This window comes from Paroedura picta, chromosome 7 (assembly GCF_049243985.1).
Source record: "Paroedura picta isolate Pp20150507F chromosome 7, Ppicta_v3.0, whole genome shotgun sequence".
Lineage (NCBI taxonomy): Eukaryota > Metazoa > Chordata > Lepidosauria > Squamata > Gekkonidae > Paroedura > Paroedura picta.
The window spans coordinates 50,454,079-50,474,191 of NC_135375.1; the positions used below are offsets into that span (position 1 = coordinate 50,454,079).

Consider the following 20,113-nt stretch of genomic DNA (forward strand, 5'->3'; position numbering starts at 1 on the left):
GTTTCACTGTTAAGCACTTCTTTGGAGGGACTTTAGCCGGAGAAGCCTCGTTCGTTTGTTGCTTTTTTTCTTAAGGGAAAAAAAATGGCGATCACTTCTCCGGAAGTTTGGGGGCGAGAGCGGGGGAGGGACATTCTTTCTACTGCTACATTGAGAACACACATATCTTTCGCTGATGTGTTGCAGCTTATGCTCAGAAGTGTAGCAGTTTTTTCAGGGGGAATCCACTTTTCCCAATTCCCCGAAAAGCGCTACAACGAAGCTATTTTTGCAGGAGTGTTGCAGATTGTGTGCGACGTCATGCGGAATGTTGAATTAGTAGTGTTTACCAAAGGGAAGACTTCTGCTACATTTAAGTCATGTGGAATGGCCCCCAGTTAAAAAAAAATCTTGTTCCCTTGCCTGCATTCCTTCCTGTTTCCTTTCATTCAAGGAACTAAGGCTAAAATGCATGCACAAAACCTAAACCATGAGGACTTAAATGGAAGGTCTTTGGCTGGACACTACTGTGCAGCTGTGACAGGGCAATTACATACAATTTTTAAAAACTTTGGACCCCCCATGTCACGTGATGTTCCACCCTGATTTATAATAGTACATTTTTTAAAAACTGTAGTTGCAGAATAAATACATGAGGAAAAAGATTAGCACAGGGATTCCCAGCCAGGGGACCACAGATCCCTGGGGGTCCACAGCCTTTCTCTTACTACTTTAAGGGACTTGGCCACAAGCTAGGGAAATTATCACTTTTTTTCATGTGAGGAACCTTCATATGATTGATGAAGCCATCCAATATTTAACGCACACACTTCATTCTTTAATGTACAGCTCATTTCAATACTGAAAATACATACAGTCTCGTATCCATTATAACATAGAACTGAAACACACCTTAGTTGTGCTATTCCAACACTCACACCATCTTAACTACAAGGGAACAGGTTTTTTTCAGTTCAAAGACATTGTGGTCACTTGTTCCAGCAAGTGAATTTAACGTATCAACTGAAGTAGATCAATATTTTAAAAAATAATATTGTGAAGCAGTCAGGAAATTTTATATTCTGTCAAAAGCTCTCAAATGAATTCTCTCTTGGCAACTAATGGAAGCAGAGTCTTGAGAAGACCATGTCCTAGGAAAAGACTTCTTAAAATGTTCTCATCAAACTGTCCTTGCAGATCTTGTGGCATACCTGGGTACAATCCAGCCAAAGTTAAGCACTGTGAAGTCACTCCATCTACCTAAATGAGCAAGTCAAGTACATGCTTTTCTTCCCCCGAAAGCAATTGAACCAGAATTTGTAAGTTTGGCTGAATTATACCCTCTGTGGACCTTCCTATAGTTTATTGTACCATGAACTTTAACTAGTGTCAAGGCATAACAAACTGAAACTCTACACTTCCAGCTACTTACAATGTCCATACAGCATTTGTATATAGCCATATGTGCCACTATTGAAGTACAAAGAATAGATTATGGCTGCTACAAACAATGTTTTATCTGCTACTGAGAGCAGGTTGAGCCCCTTGGTTGCATGACAAGAATCTCCACATGGGGACTGTCCCGGTTTCCTCCTTTCACATGCAGCTCCCTGGCCACCACAAAAACCCTCACCTGAGGGCCAGGGCAATCTTGTAGATTAGTGGCAGTAAGGAGTGGACAATGGGCAAGATCACTCTCTGTCACTTATGTGAAAAGACAGCAAGTCTTGAGCTAAGGTTGCTGAGTGCGTGCAAGAGCCATGGAGGATTGTTTCACCAAATTCTCTTTTCTCCCAATATCTTGGGGCACTTTGTCAACCGGGATCCACTGACCCGTAGTAGAGAGTTTCTGGTCTGCAGGGGGCAAACAGGATCAGGACAGATCTCTGTGCAAGAGCTTGTTCCATTGAGATAAAACCATTTGAGCCAACCCACCAGGTGTCTCTACTTCTAAAGAATAAAGGAACCAAATATGAAAATATGGCTACAGATTTCAGGTAGACTGTCTGATGGACAGTAAAATAGCATTTTTAAAGAGAACCCTTCAAACACAACAACACAAAACATGAAAGCATAAGCATTCATCTGCATGCTCATACATCCACATTCATAGCCCTTAGAAAACAGTGCAAGTCTGCCTTGCGCTCTCAGTAAATATTCTGGAGCAGAGTGGTATGGCATTGCTACCACTCCCTCCTTTTCCTTATGACTGAAAGTTACTGGACCTACTAATTGCAACCCTGAGAAGAAACTAGGATAAGATGTATTAGCAAAATGATAGAAAGTCTTGTGACACTTTAAAAGACCACTGAATTTATTGTGCCATAAGCTTTTGCAGTTCTTAGCTCATTTCCTAACTGCATGGACATAGCGAGCCCACTGAAATTTGCCTGGAAGGAATTAACAAGTTATGTTCCCTAAAGTCAACCTCCCTCTAGCCAATACATGATTATACTCATCGCACTGTCAAATCGGAATGGGCATGAGCTCATCTGGATGCGGTCTAATAGGAGGCAATCTGGCAGGGAAAACAACCATAATGAACTTCCATGCCTTCCAACACCATCACAAAGATGTATAGAAAAATGCAAAACCTTCTTCTGCTTATTTGCCATCACCTCATCAAACCTATGTTTATGCTACAATTTGTACATGCAAAAGGCATTACATACATAGCATATCAACACATTTTGCTAGATGTAAACAACTTGCCTAGATTAGTTTTGCAAATATCTTTTACAAGCAAATATTAATTAATATAACTTTAACCTACACTTGTGCCATTTAGATTTCCTGAGTTTAGTCAAAAGCTCCAAGATATATTGCACTCATCATGCTACACGCTCTCCAATGTCCCTTTGCTGAAACACACAGCCATATTAAGACAGTTCTCTAACCCAAACTGATCCAGGGTCCTTTCACACGAGTGGACATCCAGTCATTTCATAAAAGAAAACAGGTTTTAAATTATTAGATTCTTGCCTCCTCATTAGTTAAGGAGCTATTCTAGGTAGAAGAACATATGGTCCAACTCAGGATGCTATGCATGTGCCTGTACATGCATTTCTAGATAGCTGGAAGAACCAATTGAGCAAATCAGGCCAGCTCACACAATCACCTTCCCAATCCACAGCCCTTAAACAGAGAAATAGTCATGCATGGCCCCCTGAATCCTGGCCACAGTGAACACCTAATTACAATGCTACTCTAAAATGAACAATTATTTAGTGCACAGCAGTGATCTACTGGGAGTTTGTACTGCCTTTTAAAAATTCAGTTTAGTATGAAGATTGTTCCCAGGAAATTAAATCGTTCTGATCAGCAGTTACCAGTCTTCTACTTCAAGGAGGGTTGCCTAGACTCATAGAGGGCCCATATTATTTTTGTTTTACTCTGCGAATGAGGGAAAGCACCCTGTGAGACTCTCAGGCTAGATATGGTGTACCCTCACTTGCTGCAGATTCTTGTACTTGCATTCAATGCAAGCAGCCTCATGTGGAAGTTTCCATCTGCAGTTTGGCCCTTGAGACATTTGTGCAACTCTGCCGTTAAGGGGCAGGAGGTAGAAATGCACAAATGTATCAAAGGCCAAACTGCAGATGGAAGCCATTCCCAGCTTCCATCCTGCAGCTGCCAGCTCAAGATTTAGCAGCTTGAACAACTTGCTCCAGGACAGGGCTCCCCAACCTGTTTTGAGCCTGTGGCCATCTTTGGAATTCTGACAAAGGACAGTAGGCACCACCACAAAGCGGCTACCCTGGGAGACTGAGCCAACCGTAAAAGGTCAGCAAACGAGGCTATTCTGAACTCTGACAGCAACTCTTCAGCCTCCGTTTTAACATGGTTTAAAATGTTTTTGTTTGTTTGCTTTCAATGATGCAGTGGAGATCCCTGTGCTGATGAGGCAGCTGCCACCACAGCAATGTTTTAAAGACCTGCAGCCCATCTGAAGTTCTGCTGGGTAAAACCCCATCTGGCCCTACTCACCTTCTTAGGAAACTTGGCCGGTGCCAGCAGGCCATACTTTGCCCATGGGGACTGCTACTCTAGAATGCAGCATTTTAGTCTTATGCGTAGACTTGGAAGCAGTTCTGCATTTTGCAAACCATTTTACGAAGAGTTTTCAGGAACTCAGAAGTCCACATACTCCCACCCAACCGAAATTGGTCCAAATAAGGAGTTAATATCACTTTACCTACTTTAAGGCTACAAGTCCTAAACATGCTTACCAGGGAGTGACCACCTTTGAAGTCTATGGGGCTTATGAACATGCATAAGACTGCATTGCACAGATCTGGGATAAAGAGTAAGGATCAGCATTGCACTCTTAAGGCCCAAAGTTCGGACAAATTACAAGAATGTGGTTTTTTTTAATCCATCCCTAAACAAACTCAAATCAGATGCCTTTTGTACTCATACAAAATTATTAACTCTAATACTCAAGAGACTGTTAAATAAAACGACCCTTTTTTTACAATGTAGAAGGCTAACTACAGAAAGCAATCACACAAACCACATAAATCTCAAGATCTAAAGAACTCACCCTGGATACACAATTTATAACCCCACATTTTGAAAATAAAGGCCATAAAATATGGGACAAAAAGCAACCAGAAAGTGGCAACGCTGCCCTTATCCTCAGAAGCATTGGGCTTCATTGATATATAAACATACACACAGCCCAAGACAATGGCTGGGAGTGTGCCATTCCTAATCACAGTGCAGTGTATCAGGTATGACTCCACTACAGGGTTCCCTCTAAAGCAGGGGCAGTCAAACTGTGGCCCTCCAGATATCCATGGACTACAATTCCTATGAGCCCCTGCCGCAGTTTGACTACCCCTGCTCTAAGGTGTGTGCGTGAGCAGCCGCTCATTGGCACTGGAAGCCCCGCTCAGCAGCAACCCGGAGCCTGCCCACTGTCCATTTTAAGACTGCAGCCGTTACGTTCTGCTCCGGATGTGATCTACTCCACACAGCAGGGGGAAAGAAATCAGAGGGAGCACTGCTCCTCTCTCCACACTGTGAACTCCTCACAACTGCAGCAGCCTGATATGCAAACTCACATTCTTATGTCTGACTACATAATCAGCACATGATATTCCCAGTTCAGCAAGAGAATCTGAATATATCTCCCTTGCAGTATTGGGATGTGTGCCCACTCATAAACAAATGAACTGTTGGGTAGCTCTAAGGGCTTAAATTTAAGCCAACCTAGTCCCTTTCAAATCCACAAAGTGAACACAGCGAGGTTCCCATTACCTCAGCATAAACTATTGTGGGCTGGGTGCGTGTTCGAGAGAAGAAAGGAAGGAAGATAAGCTAGGGCACATGCATAACTTTGGACATTTCCATGACTTCTCCAGGGCTGAAGTCCAAAGAAACCCAGTGGGCCCTAAACTGAGGAAACATGCTTCCATTGGGTCCTCAAAGGGAAACAGCACTAGCCTTCGTGCAGGAAGCTTTCAGGCTACCCTGAGTTTCTTGAAGTATGCGGCAAGGAATGATTGCTAGACAAGCACTGACCGCCCCCCCCCCCCCGTCAGGCCTTCAGAGCTTTTCTGAGATCAGAATAAAAGGTCGCCAGGGTGCTAGCCATGGCAGTATCCACCGCAGCCTGGGGAAGCATCCCACGCAGATCCGTCTGGATAAAGCCAGTCAGAAGGCTGTGCCCAGGATTATCCTTGAGTGGGATACAGAACCAGCCGCAGGGGTGGTTGAATCCTCGGACAAAAGAAGGCCTTGCTTCACCATAGTCTAGGCTGATACCTGTTTCAAAACAAAACATGTTAGTGGGTTGGCACACCTATTGTTCCTTCCATGGCCATTGGACAACATCAAGCAGCCCCAGGTGGTGCAGCAGAGGGACTGGATGCTGTGGGGAACTGGTCAAGGGAAATGTGAAGAAATCTACCACACAGAAGTCCCTGTGATGTGCTGGAAGCTGCAGCAGTAATCCAGATGCCACCCAAGCCCATCCCTGTGAGGAAAGCTACCCTTGTCTCAAATGCATGGATCACTCAGAAAGCACATGCTACGAACTGCAGTCACACAGCTCTGTGTGAGAACAATTTTCATACCGCACTTACACCCTGCAAAAGAGCAGTCCGGCGATATTGATCATGCTATTTAAAAAAAATGTTTTTAGCTTTGATCTTGTGTGTGGCAATCCAGTCACCTATTGCAAACAGCAACTCAGCCCTATGTAGAGTCTATTTCAATGTGCTTAGGCGTGTCTTAAAGGATTTGGCTGTAAAATAAATATGATTGAGGTATTACCACATGAGAGAAGCCCATCTTCATGGTCCGTTGTGTAAGAGAAATCGACAAACTCCCTTGGTGCAATGATGTTCCACAGCTGGCCAGCAGTGGTATAACGCATCAGACAGCAATTCTACAAGATAAAAGTAACATACAAGTTCAAGAGGTATCACTCATATGATACCTCTGTATAGCAGCCATTGCTGCCAAAAATTTATCCACAACCAATCATACCATAGTCCGTATCAGCTAACAGGGAAGACATAGAAACCAGGCCCCTCTGTCTAATGTCTATCCCAGGCAAATTAGTAGAAATCGTAATAAAGGACAAAGCTTGCTGGGGGAAAAATCAGAATGGCCTCTTCAAAGGGAAGTCTTGCCCCACCAACGTTTTGGAGTTCTTTGAGAAAGTGAACATGCATGCAGACAACAGTAGACGTTATATACCTAGACTTTCCAAAAGCTTTTGACAAGGTACCTCACCAAAGACTCCTGACTAAACTTAGTAGTCATGGGATAAGAAGACAGGCTCTCTTATGGATTAAAAACTGATTAAATGGCAGGAATCAGCATTGGAATCAATAGACAGTTCTCACAATGGTGGGAAGTAAGCAGTGAAGCCCCTTCTGTGGATAAAGAAGGAGTTGGTTCTTATATGCCACTTTTCTCTACCCGAAGGAGTCTCAAAGTGGCTTAACAATCTCCTTTCCTTTCCTCCCCCCACAACAGACACCCTGTGAGGTGGGTGAGGCTGAGAGAGCCCTGATACTACGGCTCAGTCGGAATAGCTTTATCAGTGCTGTGGCGAGCCCATGGCTGCATGTGGGGGAGCGCAGAATCAAACCCAGCTCGCCAGATTAGAGGTCCGTGCTCCTAACCACTACACCAAGCTGGCTCTTGGTACAGGATGGACTAGATGGACCACTGGTCTAATTCAGCAGGGCTCTTCTTATGTTCTTATGAAACCCTGGAAACTGGATGCATCCATAGATCTCTGGAAAGGGAATGCTGCTGTTTGATTGTAGCCGGCATTGTGAGATTGCACACCTGTAAAAGTCAGGTTGTGTACATGCAGATATGATACTAATCTTGTTGTGACAAAATATATAAGGGATTAGAAAGAGCATCTTAGTGTTAGATGCCAAACTGATCATATCAGTCATGGGTGTAGCCATATTGTGGGAGTGTAGCTCTCTCTCCCTCCCCCCTCCCTCCCTCCCTCCCTCGGTGAGACAGACAGACAGACACCTCTGAACATCTCATTTTGAAAACTCTATGAGGTCACTGTAAATCAGTTGTGTCTTGATAGCAAAAAGAGCATTTATTGAGTGTGGCCAAAGACATATAATCTGTCACCACACATATAACCAGTCCCGCAGACCTTTGAATTGAATTCTGAGGCAAAGAAACAAACTATGTGAAAATTATGTCTGTGTAAGTAAACTTTTCACTAAACTAAAAGGGCAAATTGTCAAAGCTTGTTACAACTGCCATGCCAGTTAACACATTCATTCACACGGCCTATAGTTCCATTTATACATTTAGATGGCACATTACCTCTTCAAATGCTTCAACAACATCCATTGTAGTCATGAGACTGTCCCAGTGTAGCCGATAAGGTCCAGGGCGTATGTGATCAACTATTCTGTTGGTAGCGTCTTCTACAATCCCTTGGGTTTTGTAGCTGCAAAAGCAGATTTAGCACAAAAGAATATCAAGAGAACTTTTTTCCTTTGAATGTGGATCACACAAGATCATATACCCCCTTATCTGACAACCCAATCTCATCAGATTATGGAAGCTAAGCAGGGTCAACCCTGGCTAGCATCTGGATGGGAGACCATGCAGAGGTACACAATGGCAAACTACCTGGATGCCAGACAATCCTTGGATCTCCTGGCCACACTACACACACCAGACGATAATATAATAAATATATCTCCTTATCCATAATCTGGTTTTACCTTTTATTTCCCTTTAGATCCTAGAAATCTTAACTTGATTTCTTTCTCATTCCTCGTATTAAGTAGCCTCTCTCTTCTCTCAGAAGCCAACACTACTCTCCATAATATGCATGGTGCTTACTGTATTCCATTCATTTGTTCTGCATGGAGCAGAGGAACCTCAAATGACTGCCAATGTGTTCTTTTCCCACCCCCACTCCCCAAGCCCACATGAGTGGCCTCCTCCTGCCCACCAACACACAAAACCTCTGCTACAGCAGGACTTGCTTAGGCTCAGAGAATGACAAGCATTACATAAAAATAAAATAATGCTTTCAGAAATGTGTATCGATAGTGAGGATGTGGCTCTGTTCATGAACTAAGGCTGTTTACACACTGGGAACTTCACTGCCCCACCTCCTGTGCGGGAGCACAAATCAGGGATGGATGAGGTGCACCAGGCCAAATGCTCCCCTGTGTTGGTGCAGGAAGAGGTGGGGTAACCTGCCATGACTAAAATTCCAACCTGCAGCCCAGCATGAACCCTCCAGTGCATAAACGGTCTCAGAGGTGAATCGGGTAATACGGAGAACTACATTCCATGTAGCAGTCAAAGCTGCAAGACAAACACTAGCCAGGCCAAGGACAGTACACTCTTCTTTCAGTGCCAAAATATTGCTGTTTGTGGACTAAGAAAATGAAAATGTACCAGATGGCAGAAGCTCATTTGGATTCCAAACAATAACTGTTCATTTTATAAGCAATTTCAGAAACCAAATAAAAAGATTCTTAAATTTCTGCAATAAGGTACAACATGCTACAAGAAGTTTTATGTCCATGGTTTTGTTTTGCTTTAATTTGTGATTCACGCTGAACAGGTGTCTGAACAGATGGCCTAATGTGAATGAGCACCACACAATAATGCAGTAAAACCCCAGTCCTCACTGCTGACTCAAGTAGATCCAGGTGGGTAGCCATGTTGGTCTGAAGCAGTAGTCTGGTGGCTGAGGAAGTGCACACAAAAGCTTGCACCTTGAATAAAATGTCCTTGGTCTTCAAAGTGCCACTGAATTCAGCCTTTGCTCAGTAAGCAAGCAAGCAAGGCCACAGGTAATAGGCCATCGCAAGATCAAACACACAGTAAAATGGTTCAGTACAGTAGATAAGTTCAAAACAAACATAGATCTAACACGGTTATCAACTAAACATTGCATTTATCCCATGCACTCTGCTCATCAGCTGTTTAAAAAGTCCAAAGTATTTGCCACAAGGCCAGCTCAAATCTTTCTTACGGCCAATTATTATTATTATTATTATTATTGTATTTACTAGCAAAAAGCCCATTGTTAGAAGGAACACAATGGGCGCTAGGCCCAGGGGACACCGAGAGGTGCAGATCTCTCTGTGTATGTCTCTCTCTCCCTCTCGCTGAGTGTCTTGGTGTGCCTCGCAGCAGAAGGCATAACAGGTAATTAGGGCTGGTTTGTAGGAGGGAAGGAAGGCTGGTGTGCTGTTTGGGGCAGCTCTCTCTGTCTGTCTCTCTCTCACTCCGTCGCAGCAGGGGTGGCTCTCTCTGTGTCTCTGTCAGCAGCTTGGGGCATTTCTCTTTGTGTCTCTCTCTACCTCCCTCGCAGCAGGAGTAATAGGAGGGAATGAGGGCTCGTGTTCAGTCTGGTAGGGCTCTGTGTGTCTCTCTTTTTCTCTGGCGTGTCTGAGAGGAACGTGGCTAGTGTCCAGGGAGGGAGGGAGGGAGCTGTAGGGGCAGGGCCAATCGGGGTGCAACCAGTGCTGATGGATGCACCCTGATTGACCCTATTCTAACTCAGACAGCCGGACACATTCCAGCCCCCTGGCTGTTTCACAAATATATAGAGGAAACATGGATAAGGATTACCCGCCTTCCCCCAGAGGCTCAAGGCGGGTTACAATCAAATAAAATCCAAAATTCCATTAAAACTAATATAAACTAATACAATAATATAAAAACAAATAGCCCAAGAAGTTGCGGTGAAAAGCTCCTCCTGAACGTAAAACCCAATCATCTCATCTAAAAAGGGAGGTGGAGGGGTGCTGGTGGAACTCGCTACCTCCATTCTGTGAAGTCAGTATGCAATGCAAAAGTCGCAACCCTTTGTGTCACAAATGGATCCATATCAGAAAGCAAATTCCTTAATTCATCATGAACTGAAGAAAATGACCCTGGAATAATTTTATTAGAAATTTCCTCCTTGGTACTTTGCTCAGTAAAATGGTACTGTAATATGACTTTTGGTAAGCCCTACTTGTCAAGAATCACAGCTCTGTTTGTCCAAGCTTCCATCCACTAGGACAGGAAAAGGTACAGACTCCAAACCCTGATGGTATCCCACCTTACTATAGTGATCATGATGTATGGGAACTGGAGAAGAAAAACAGTACAAAGTGCCAGTGTGGTGCAGTGGTTAGAGTATCAGACAAGGATCCGGGAAGCCCAGGTTTGAACTCCCACTCTGCCAGGTAAGCTTGCTGTGTGACACATTTTTGACCTAATCTACATCACAGAGTTGCTGTGAGGGTAAAATGATAGGGGCAAGAAAACACAAGCCACATTGGGGCCTCACTGGGAAGCAAGTTGGGTCATGAATGAAAAAAAACAAAGCAATGGTGAGCTGCATCATTTGCAGGGTAGAAGATGCACCAAAATGAATGACCTGAAGTATCAGATCTGCTCAGATCTGGGAAGGGCTTCCCTGTCAAAACACAAACCTAGCAAACAAATTATTCCTCTCTATGGGTGAACTTACAGGTATCCGCTGAATTCTTCTGACGGCTTACGCCAAATCATAGTATTTTTCTGGAGAAGAAAATAAAAATTATTTATTTATTTGTTTGTTCGTTTATTTATTTATTTGCTTACTTATTTCCCGCCACTCCTTGAATGGCTCATGGCGGGTCACAATGTCTTAAAACCCCATTAAAACTCCAATTGAAAGACTTAAAATCCATCCCAACATGGTGGAAAAATCCCCTTCCTGTGGAGAAGGAGGTCTAATGATGTTCATTCCAAAAGGCCGGGGGGGGGGGGCAGTAGATGTACCTCGCCAACCCCAGCCTCAACCATAGACCTGGTGGAAGAGCTCGGTTTTGCAGGTCCTGTGGAATGCTGGAAGATCCCACAGCTTACCCGGGAGCTCATTCCACCAGGCAGGGGCCAGGACCGAAAAGGCCCTGGCCCTGGCTCTGGTTGAGGCCAGGCACGCTTCCCTAGGGCCATGTTGCCTTTTCTGCAAAGCACTAATAAACACTGTTTAAATACCTCTAATACATGTGAAACTAAAACTGGAATACTGAAGATTAAAAAAAAGACTCTCAGAGGGGAACTCTTCATATAATATGTAGGTTTAACCAGTTTTTAAAAGTACATAGGTATATCCAAGTATATAAAAGTATATTTAGGTATATAAAAGTATAAAAGTATATCCAAATGAAGCATACTGTATCTTTGAGTAAGCTCCTTTCTCTTACATACGTCTCTTTAAGACCCCCCTCTCCACTTTCACCAGTTTGTTCAAGACACAACCATGTCACATACAGCTTTAAATCACTATGTCAGTGAGATCTTTCCCTATGGCCACAGTATCACCCTGTTCCTGTTCTAAAGGAAATGACAAGCAAACAAAAGTCCTCTGGAAAACTAAACTTGTTGCACCTGCATTAAATTGTTAGGATGCGCACTGTCATCAGCTGCATCATCACAATGTCACCTTTCATCAGGGATCATGGGAGGTGCATTGACATATAGTAGTGAAAAAAGAGCCATGTTGCCTTTTCTGCATAGTGGTACAGTCCGTTGAAATATTAAGAGCCCTATTCATCATCCTCTTCTTCTAAAATCATCATACCACACATTCTCAACTCACTTTGCATAAACAGATCGTGTAGCATACGGGCCAGACTGTGCCAAGAATCAGGTAGTCCCCAGTTCAAATTTCAACTATGCCATGAATTTACTGGGTGGCCTTAGAGAAACTGCTCTCTTTCAGCCACCGTGCCTGCCACTTCCCCTCTCTGTCTTATGGGGATGGAATTGCATTATTACAGTAAGATAATGTTTGTGAAATACTTTGAAGACTAGAAAGCGCAACATACATACAAATAAGTCTTATTGCCAAAGTAAACCAACAAAAGCTGAGGTTTAGTAACTTACTGTGGCCTTAATCATCCTCCATTTGTCATCTTCAGTGTTGTAGTACTGGATGAGCGTGTTTCTTAGCTTTGTAGCCACAGAACCTACATCTGGGACATTGGCCATCCTTTCTTGTCCTCTATAAAAATCTAATAAACATAAAATACAGAAAAAATAGGATATAAATCACAAGACAAAACTTTTTCTCAGCTTCCTGTTCTGTGTCAAAACTCCAGACAGTTATGCATAGCTCCAGCCTCTCTGAGCTGCTCAGCTTACTGTGCAATCCTAAACAGATTTCCCTGAGGCTCACTGAGTAAACCTGCACCATTAGTGACTTTAAGAAAAAATGACCCAGTATAAGTACCAACAGAGCAAACAGATTAACAATGCAACCCTGAGCCGTTATTTAGGATTCTGCTTAGGATTGCACTGGTCTCTTTTCTTGTTGTCACAATCCACATTCATAACGCCCCTCAATTTAAGGGTGATACCAGTCCTTCTGTGGACAAAGGCTCTGAAAGAAGAAGAGGAGTTGATTCTTATATGCCACTTTTCTCTACCCAAAGGAGTCTCAAAGCGTCTTACAGTCGCTTTCCCTTTCCTCTCCCCACAACAGACACCCTGTGAGGTCAGTGAGGCTGAGAGAGCCCTGATATTACTGCTCAGTCAGAACAGCTTTATCAGTGCTATGGCAAGCCCAAGGTCACCCCACTGGCTATATGTGGAGGAGTGGGGAATCAAACCCAGCTCACCAGATTAGAAGTTCGCACTCCTAACCACTACACCAAACTGGCTCTCCTAACAACGTGCATGAAAAAGATGCCACTGGAAAACTGGTAACAAGACAAAGTTCAAGTTCATGTAAGCTACACATGGACTTTGACACTCAAATAGTAAGTCAGCCAGAGCCTTTAACTGTTGCCTGGCTGTAGGCTGCCAATATTATCACAACTAAGCAAGGAGCAGCAGGGGGCTGTGTGGATTTGGCTACAGCAGGTCCCCTGTCACATCAGATTTGCCCAAAGCAAACAAGAGAAAGATTCTATGAAGGAAAGAAAATTGTTTGCAGAGATCAAGTCCTCGCTTGGACAAAGACAGAAAACAAAACAAAACCCTGTTTTTCCAGGAATACTTTAAATTGCCTTTCAAAAGGAGTCCAAATATGTTATCTCAGGATCACTTCACATCCCTACACAGGTCACAGAATGCATCATACACATACATCACACGTGACACTGCCAAATATATGTTTACCCCACAGGACAGTCCTACATGGAATAGATTGCTACACAGGAGATGCTCGGCTGTACTCAGATGCAATGACAACCCCGTGGTGGTTATGGGAATGAGCCTTGTTATTCATAGGAAACAAACTATAGTTAAGAATTTGGAAGGCCCTATAAAGTGTAAGAATTTAGCAAGCACATACACCAAACATTGGGCTGCCAAACTCCCAGTGGTGGCTGGAGATCTCATGGGATTGCTACTGATCTCCAGAAGATAGATAGATCTCCATGGCGTTATACCCCGTTGACAGCCCCCACCAGCTGAAGGGAACTGGAGGAAGATGCCACCTTATGGGTCTCTTAACGGAGCATCATGTATACTGAAAAGGCTTCGGGTTTCGACCTCGCCGGGAAGGCGGATCTCCCTGGCGGCTGTCCTTGCTCGTCCCCTCGAGGCTCTCGGCGGCTGGCTCGGGGCTCGGAGGAAGAGCCGGAGGCCTCCTGGGTCCCCGGCGGACTCGTGCGCGGCCACGGGCTTTAGTGTCTCACGGGAACAGGAGCCGCCGGTCCGCGCCTCCGCCTGGCAGGTTTCCCGCCTCCGCGGTATTCGCACCCAGCTCTTCTGCCCCTGGACGCGGAAACTGGGGCGGGGGGGGGGGCTTCCCTTTGGCGTTCCCGCCGGCGCGCCCCGCAGAATTGTCTTTCCTCGTCGTGACCCGAACTGGCTTCCCGCGGACGTGCGTGGCGACAAGGAAACTGGGCTCACGCCAACCCCAGCAACGATCGCACCAGAGGGCTAAGCGCGCTTTACCTGCGGAGCCGCGCCGAGCACCCTGGCGGGGATCCCTTCGCGCAGCCCACGCGAAGCTCACCAGGCTCCCGGGCAGCAGCGGGTCTTCGGGCAGCCACGACTCCGCTCTCCCCTGCCTGCCTCCCTCCGTCCGTCGCTGAGTCTCACCAGGCTGAGCAGCTCAGGAGAACGGCCAATCAGAGCGCAGCCGGCATCGCCGTCTCCGCCTTCCCTCCGCCCCCTGTTTCCCATTTGAACAGCATCAACATCGACCCATGCAAAAACAACAGGCTAAAGCACGCCCAGGCCCGCCTCTCACCTTTCAGATCCTGAACGGCGCAGGCGACAAGCGATCTGTTCTCCTTGGCTATTGATTGGTGTTTGGGGGCGTGAGGCTCGGTGATTGGCAGACCGGAACAGGCATTACATAAACAAGAGGACACAAAAGGGGACAGCCGGTCAATGGTTGATCTTTCTTCTGTCTGAGACAGGGGGTCGCAATAGGAGAGAACCAATCACAGTTGCTGGCGCCTCCAGTGGGGGTGCCGCAAGAAGCAGCCGTCTTCCCAAGGGTGTTTAACATCCTTAGGCACCCTTTTGCCCAGCTGATAAAGGAGGTTTGGGCAGGGATGCCATCAGTATGCTGATGTTAGCCAGCTTTTCCTCATGATGGACAGCCACCCTGACTCACCCCCAGTCTCATTAGCCAGATGTCTAAAAGCAGGGACAAGGTGGCTGAAGCAAAGCCATTTGACGTTAAATCCTTCATAGAAAGGAGTCCTGTGGTTTGGTAGGAAAGGCCCAAATGAGGAAGTTTGACTGTCAGTTGCACGCTAAGCCAGGATCAGAGGCCTGATCTTTGATACCTCCCTCCATGGAGGAACAGATAGCAAGAGTAGCTCAGCTGGCGTTCTTCCATCTACGTCAAGCCAAGCTACCTGGTCCCAGAACATCTAGCTACAGTGAACCAGTGACCGTAACCTCTAGGCTGGATTTCTGTAACTCGCTTTATGCGGGTCTACCCTTAACCCTGATCTGGAAACTCCAACTGGTGCAGAAAGCAGCAGCCAGTGTTCTCACTGGAACACTTTGGAGGGCCCACATCTGTGAGCCTACACTCCCAACAGCCGCACTGGCTAACAGTTGACTACTGGATCAGGTATGGGGTTCTGGTAATCACCTTCAAGGCCATACGCGGTCTGTGCCCTGAGTATCTCAGAAACCACCTCTCTCCCGTAAAAACACTGCACTCCACCAGCACCAACTAACTGGTGATCCCTGGCCTCAAGAAAGCTCAACTGACCTTGACCAGAGCCAGAGCTTTCTCAATCCTGGCCCCCACCTGGTGGAATGAGCTCCCAGATGACATCAGGGCCCTAGCAGAGCTGAAACAATTCTGCAGGGCCTTCAAAAGGGAGATCTTCCACCAGGCCAGGACAAATGAACATATCACCAATCACAGCCCAGGGGCCCACCACCATTCACTGTATTAACAAGGGGGGGGGGGCAGAATCACAGTGTTATTATATGTAGAAGGCAAGATGTTTATTGTATTGCAATGTAATATGAAAGCTCCTAATGTGAACTGCCCTGAACCAAAGGGAAGGTGGTATATAAATAAATAAAATATAAAATTTAAATAATAATAAAAAACAGGATGCATTACACAGACTTGGGAATAATATTTTTAGAAATGAAAACGCAGAAATCCCACACCTTTATTAACCAAAAGCCTCCAGAACACTCCGAAACAGGCCAGAATAGACATTAAACAAACAAGAGTACTTAAAAAAAAAACAGGGATGCATTACAGAAACTTGAGAACAATACTTTAGAAATGAAAAGGTGGAAATCCCATGCCTTTTTTAACCCCTTACCAGGCCAAAAACTTTCCAGAACACCCAGAGCAGGCATTAGACAAACAAGAGTACCATAAAAAAACAATGGGATGCATTACAGACACTTGAGAACAATATTTTAGAAATGAAGTGTAACTCTCACTCCTCTATTAACCCGTTTGGGGCCAAAATGTCTCTGGAACAGGCTGGAATGGCCAATAAACAACTAATAGTACCTCAAAAAGCAGGAGGACACATTTAAGGCATGCCAGAATGTTTTAGAACTGTAAATGCAGAAATATTGTGCACATTAACCTGTTTGGGGCTGAATGAATTCCCAGGAAAACTTATGGCCCTGATGGAGCTATCAGCATTCCTCAGGGCCTGTAAAATGGATCTCTTCCACCAGATCTTTGGTTGAGGTCAGTGCTAGGAACAACAAAGCCCCTCCTCAGGCTATGCGGTGACATCTATCGTACCCCACCTGGGAAGCAGATGACTGCGGAAAATGGGGATGGGAGGTCATGCTGCCAGACATGGTTTATGTTGCTTATTTTAATGTCCTGTAGGCATTGTTATCAGACAAAATGGGGTTTCATGTGTTTTATGGGGGGTTTTATATTGAAAACATTTATATTGTCACCCACCATGAGTCTCTAGAGAGTGCTGGGCTAAAAATCTAATTAATTAATTAATTAATTAATAGAAAACCATATTATCATCTCATCTCAGTGTCTCATCTCAGTAAACTCAGTACACTTTAATAATGGCCAATCTGACTACTTGATTACCCCTCGGCCAGGAATAGCCCACCCTGGTAGTTTGGCCCCAATCAGGAGGCAGTCTTTGGACAAAAAGGGCTTAATAAGGGAACTTGATGAATCTGCATGGAGCTTTTATTCCAATCCCAGGTTGATTCAGTCCCTGCCGTCTCCACTGAATGCGATTTCCATTTTGATTTTGTCCGAATTAAATTTCCCCTCTTCGACAAGCATGATTGATCTGGATTGATCCTACCATTTCCCCGCAATATCCTAGAGTGGATATAACCCTCAATATTTGAAAAATCAGCATGAGAAAGCATGCAGATTTCTGCCTGTTCCGAACTTGTTGCTGAGCCTCCATTGTAGAGAAGCGCTGATTGAAATCCATCTGTGGAGGACCTGCCCCACTATGTTTTGGCTTGTCCCCTGTACTCCGAACCCGGGGGTAAATTCCTTGCCAAGTTATTACCAAACTCAGACCCTATTTCTGATTTTGACAAAGTCACCTATCTGTTATCAGATGTCAACCCCTATATCTCATATAGGGTGGCAGTTTTTGCTCTGGCTGCCAGGAAGATCCGAGCTAATGCATTTTTACAGGAGCCTCCACCTTGATACACCATTTAATCCCTCTTATTGTAACTCAATAGTCCATGTTTACAATTTTATGTACGCAATATTGGAGAAATATTGTTTTATTCGTATTTGTACCATATTGTTTTAATTGTGTTTTGTAATGGCCTTTGGCTATAGACAAATGTTATTGTATCGAGAAGCGCTGATTGGCCAGGGCTTTAGCTCAAGGGCTTCCTCATTCCCAGGCTGCAAACTTGCCTTAAAGGGGAAGCCCTAAGTTCTCTCGGCAGAAGCTTCAGAAGGCCAAACTTCTCTTGGTAGAGATTTGCCTCTTGGTTTTTTTCTCCCTCCTCTGCTGTTTCCAATCCCCCCTTCAAGAAAAGAAAGAAAGAGGCTCCTGCTGCGCTTGGCTCCCCCTTCTGAGTGTTTGCAAGCTAAACATTTTTCTGTTTAAATGGGGAGGGGGGGGAGAGGCAGACCCGAGTTCAAATCAATCTGGCTTCAGCAGTATCCACAACAGAATAAATAAAGTAAGTGCAGATTCAGGCCAACTCACCACCACCAACTTCTGAGGCCAGTTTCAGAGGTTTTCTGGGTGGAAGAGGAGCCAGCATCAGAGCATGCCCCATTGCCAGTAAGTTGCCCTGGCCTCCTGGCCTCTTTCAACTTGCAGGATGGGGGGGGGAGCTGGGGCAACCTCTGCATGCCTTCTGGAGGTTGGGGGGCTGCAGGAAGCCCAGAAATGTATGATCACTGGATTGCAAGCTAAACAATGTCATGAATTTTATATCAGCTTGAGTAGGACAGGGTCAAGGATATCTTCTAATGCAAGGACTTTGAATTCATGGAAAGTCTTTTGGGGGGGCTGAATTTTCTGATCTTCCCCCCATTTTTCTTGTTCCCTGAGTAACCGCATTCACAATTCTCTGCATTATGCCACAAGATATGCATTTTCAAAAGACCATAGATGGGACTATGCCTTAGAAATCTGAGCAGGAGTTTTCCTTTTAATTAGCATCTAACATTTTCAGGAGCCAGAGTAAGTCAGTGCCTAAGATTGTGGTATTTATTTTGCTTTGGTTCCAAGCTTTGTCTACTGATCTGTTCGCAGATGCACAGAGATCTAGAAGTTGCCAAGGGTGTTAATTATGCCTTTCCATTAGCTTTTCAGTGAATGCATTGATTAAACTTTTCCACCCACACAACTCTGTAGCAAAATAAGCATATCAACAGAGGCTGATCAAATAATTATAGAACAGTAACTTTTAGCTACTAATGTTCAATTCAAAATGTTTTCAATGTTGGAAGAGTAATTAACACAGCAAGGGTGCACAACGTGATTCAATTGTAGATAAAAGTTCATTTAGGAACTAATATACTTGGTAGTAAAGAAGACAGACAGGTAAGGTCCTGACTGCATATCTGCATATCTGGCTGAGACAGAGAGACAATGGAACCTCTAAGAAGAGGGATAAAATTGCCCTCATAGTAGTAATCTGGAATAGATTATAAATGACACAACAGGAGAGAAGGTGCTGACCTCACTAATTGTCTAAACCAGATATTGTCTTTTTCCAACATTAAATTGGTGGTCTAGTGAATCAGAATAGGAATAATTTGTTCCAAGTAATAGGATGTATGGAGAATAGCTTCAGGAATAAGCCTACAGTGGAACATCTTCTGGGGTAGATGTACAATCTTCCTCAGAAAATCGAGGTAAAGAGCAGCTAGTGATTGCCATCTCTCAAAGTTGTGGACACACATTTGGCTTCTGTCACAGAACCCCTTGGGGGGCAGCTAATTTGTCATATTTCATAGCAGATTACATTTTAAGGAGCCTCTTGTGGCGCAGAGTGGTAAGGCAGCCGTCTGAAAGCTCTGCCCATGAGGCTGGGAGTTCAATCCCAGCAGCCGGCTCAAGGTTGACTCAGCCTTCCATCCTTCCGAGGTCGGTAAAATGAGTACCCAGCTTGCTGGGGGGTAAACGGTCATGACTGGGGAAGGCACTGGCAAACCACCCCGTATTGAGTCTGCCAAGAAAACGCTAGAGGGCGTCACCCCAAGGGTCAGACATGACTCGGTGCTTGCACAGGGGATACCTTTACCTTTACTTACATTTTAAGAGCTACCTTGGTCCCATAGTACAAGAACTTCAGATTTTCTTGAGTTGATGACATATATTATGCAGCGTGAACGATGCAAGCAAGCTTTTAAATTACACAGGTCGGGTAACAAAAAATAGTAGTCATTTCTATGCTGAGCTTTGGTGATAGTTATCCAGGTTAGATCTGTAAATGTGTAGACCAAAATGGAATTAATGTATAATTATGTTCTGTGCTTTTTACATGTTAATTTTGATTTTTAAAAAATCTATATTGCACATGCTGTTACGTTTGGGTTTTTCTTAGCTGCACATGAAATGGACACATAGGGCCTAAATATAATGGTCTCTTGCTACAAATAAGGAAGTCATCCATGCATTTATTGGACAATGACTAGCAGAAATATATCTCCTGGCATTAAATTGTACTTTTTGTCCTTTAACTCAAAGACACTGTAGACTAAAAT

At 44.5% G+C, this 20,113-nt stretch overlaps 1 protein-coding gene across 4 annotated transcripts; it reads right to left on the reverse strand.

The window, feature by feature from the left end:
• Positions 1-795: 795 nt before the first annotated feature.
• On the reverse strand, positions 796-18,129 carry STARD4 (StAR related lipid transfer domain containing 4). 4 transcript variants are annotated; one of them, XM_077347771.1, is made up of 6 exons: positions 14,687-18,129; positions 12,370-12,497; positions 10,967-11,016; positions 7,798-7,924; positions 6,259-6,373; positions 796-5,748 (listed from the first exon to the last, which is right to left on the reverse strand). In XM_077347771.1, the coding sequence occupies exons 2-6, from the start codon at positions 12,472-12,474 to the stop codon at positions 5,522-5,524; spliced, it is 624 nt and encodes a 207-aa protein (XP_077203886.1). In that variant the 5' UTR covers positions 12,475-12,497; positions 14,687-18,129; the 3' UTR covers positions 796-5,521. The 4 variants fall into 4 exon arrangements, with proteins under 4 accessions (XP_077203886.1, XP_077203885.1, XP_077203887.1 ...); XM_077347770.1 differs by lacking the exon at positions 14,687-18,129 and adding an exon at positions 14,389-14,543; XM_077347772.1 differs by lacking the exon at positions 14,687-18,129 and adding an exon at positions 14,450-14,540.
• Between the last annotated feature and the right edge of the window lie 1,984 nt (positions 18,130-20,113).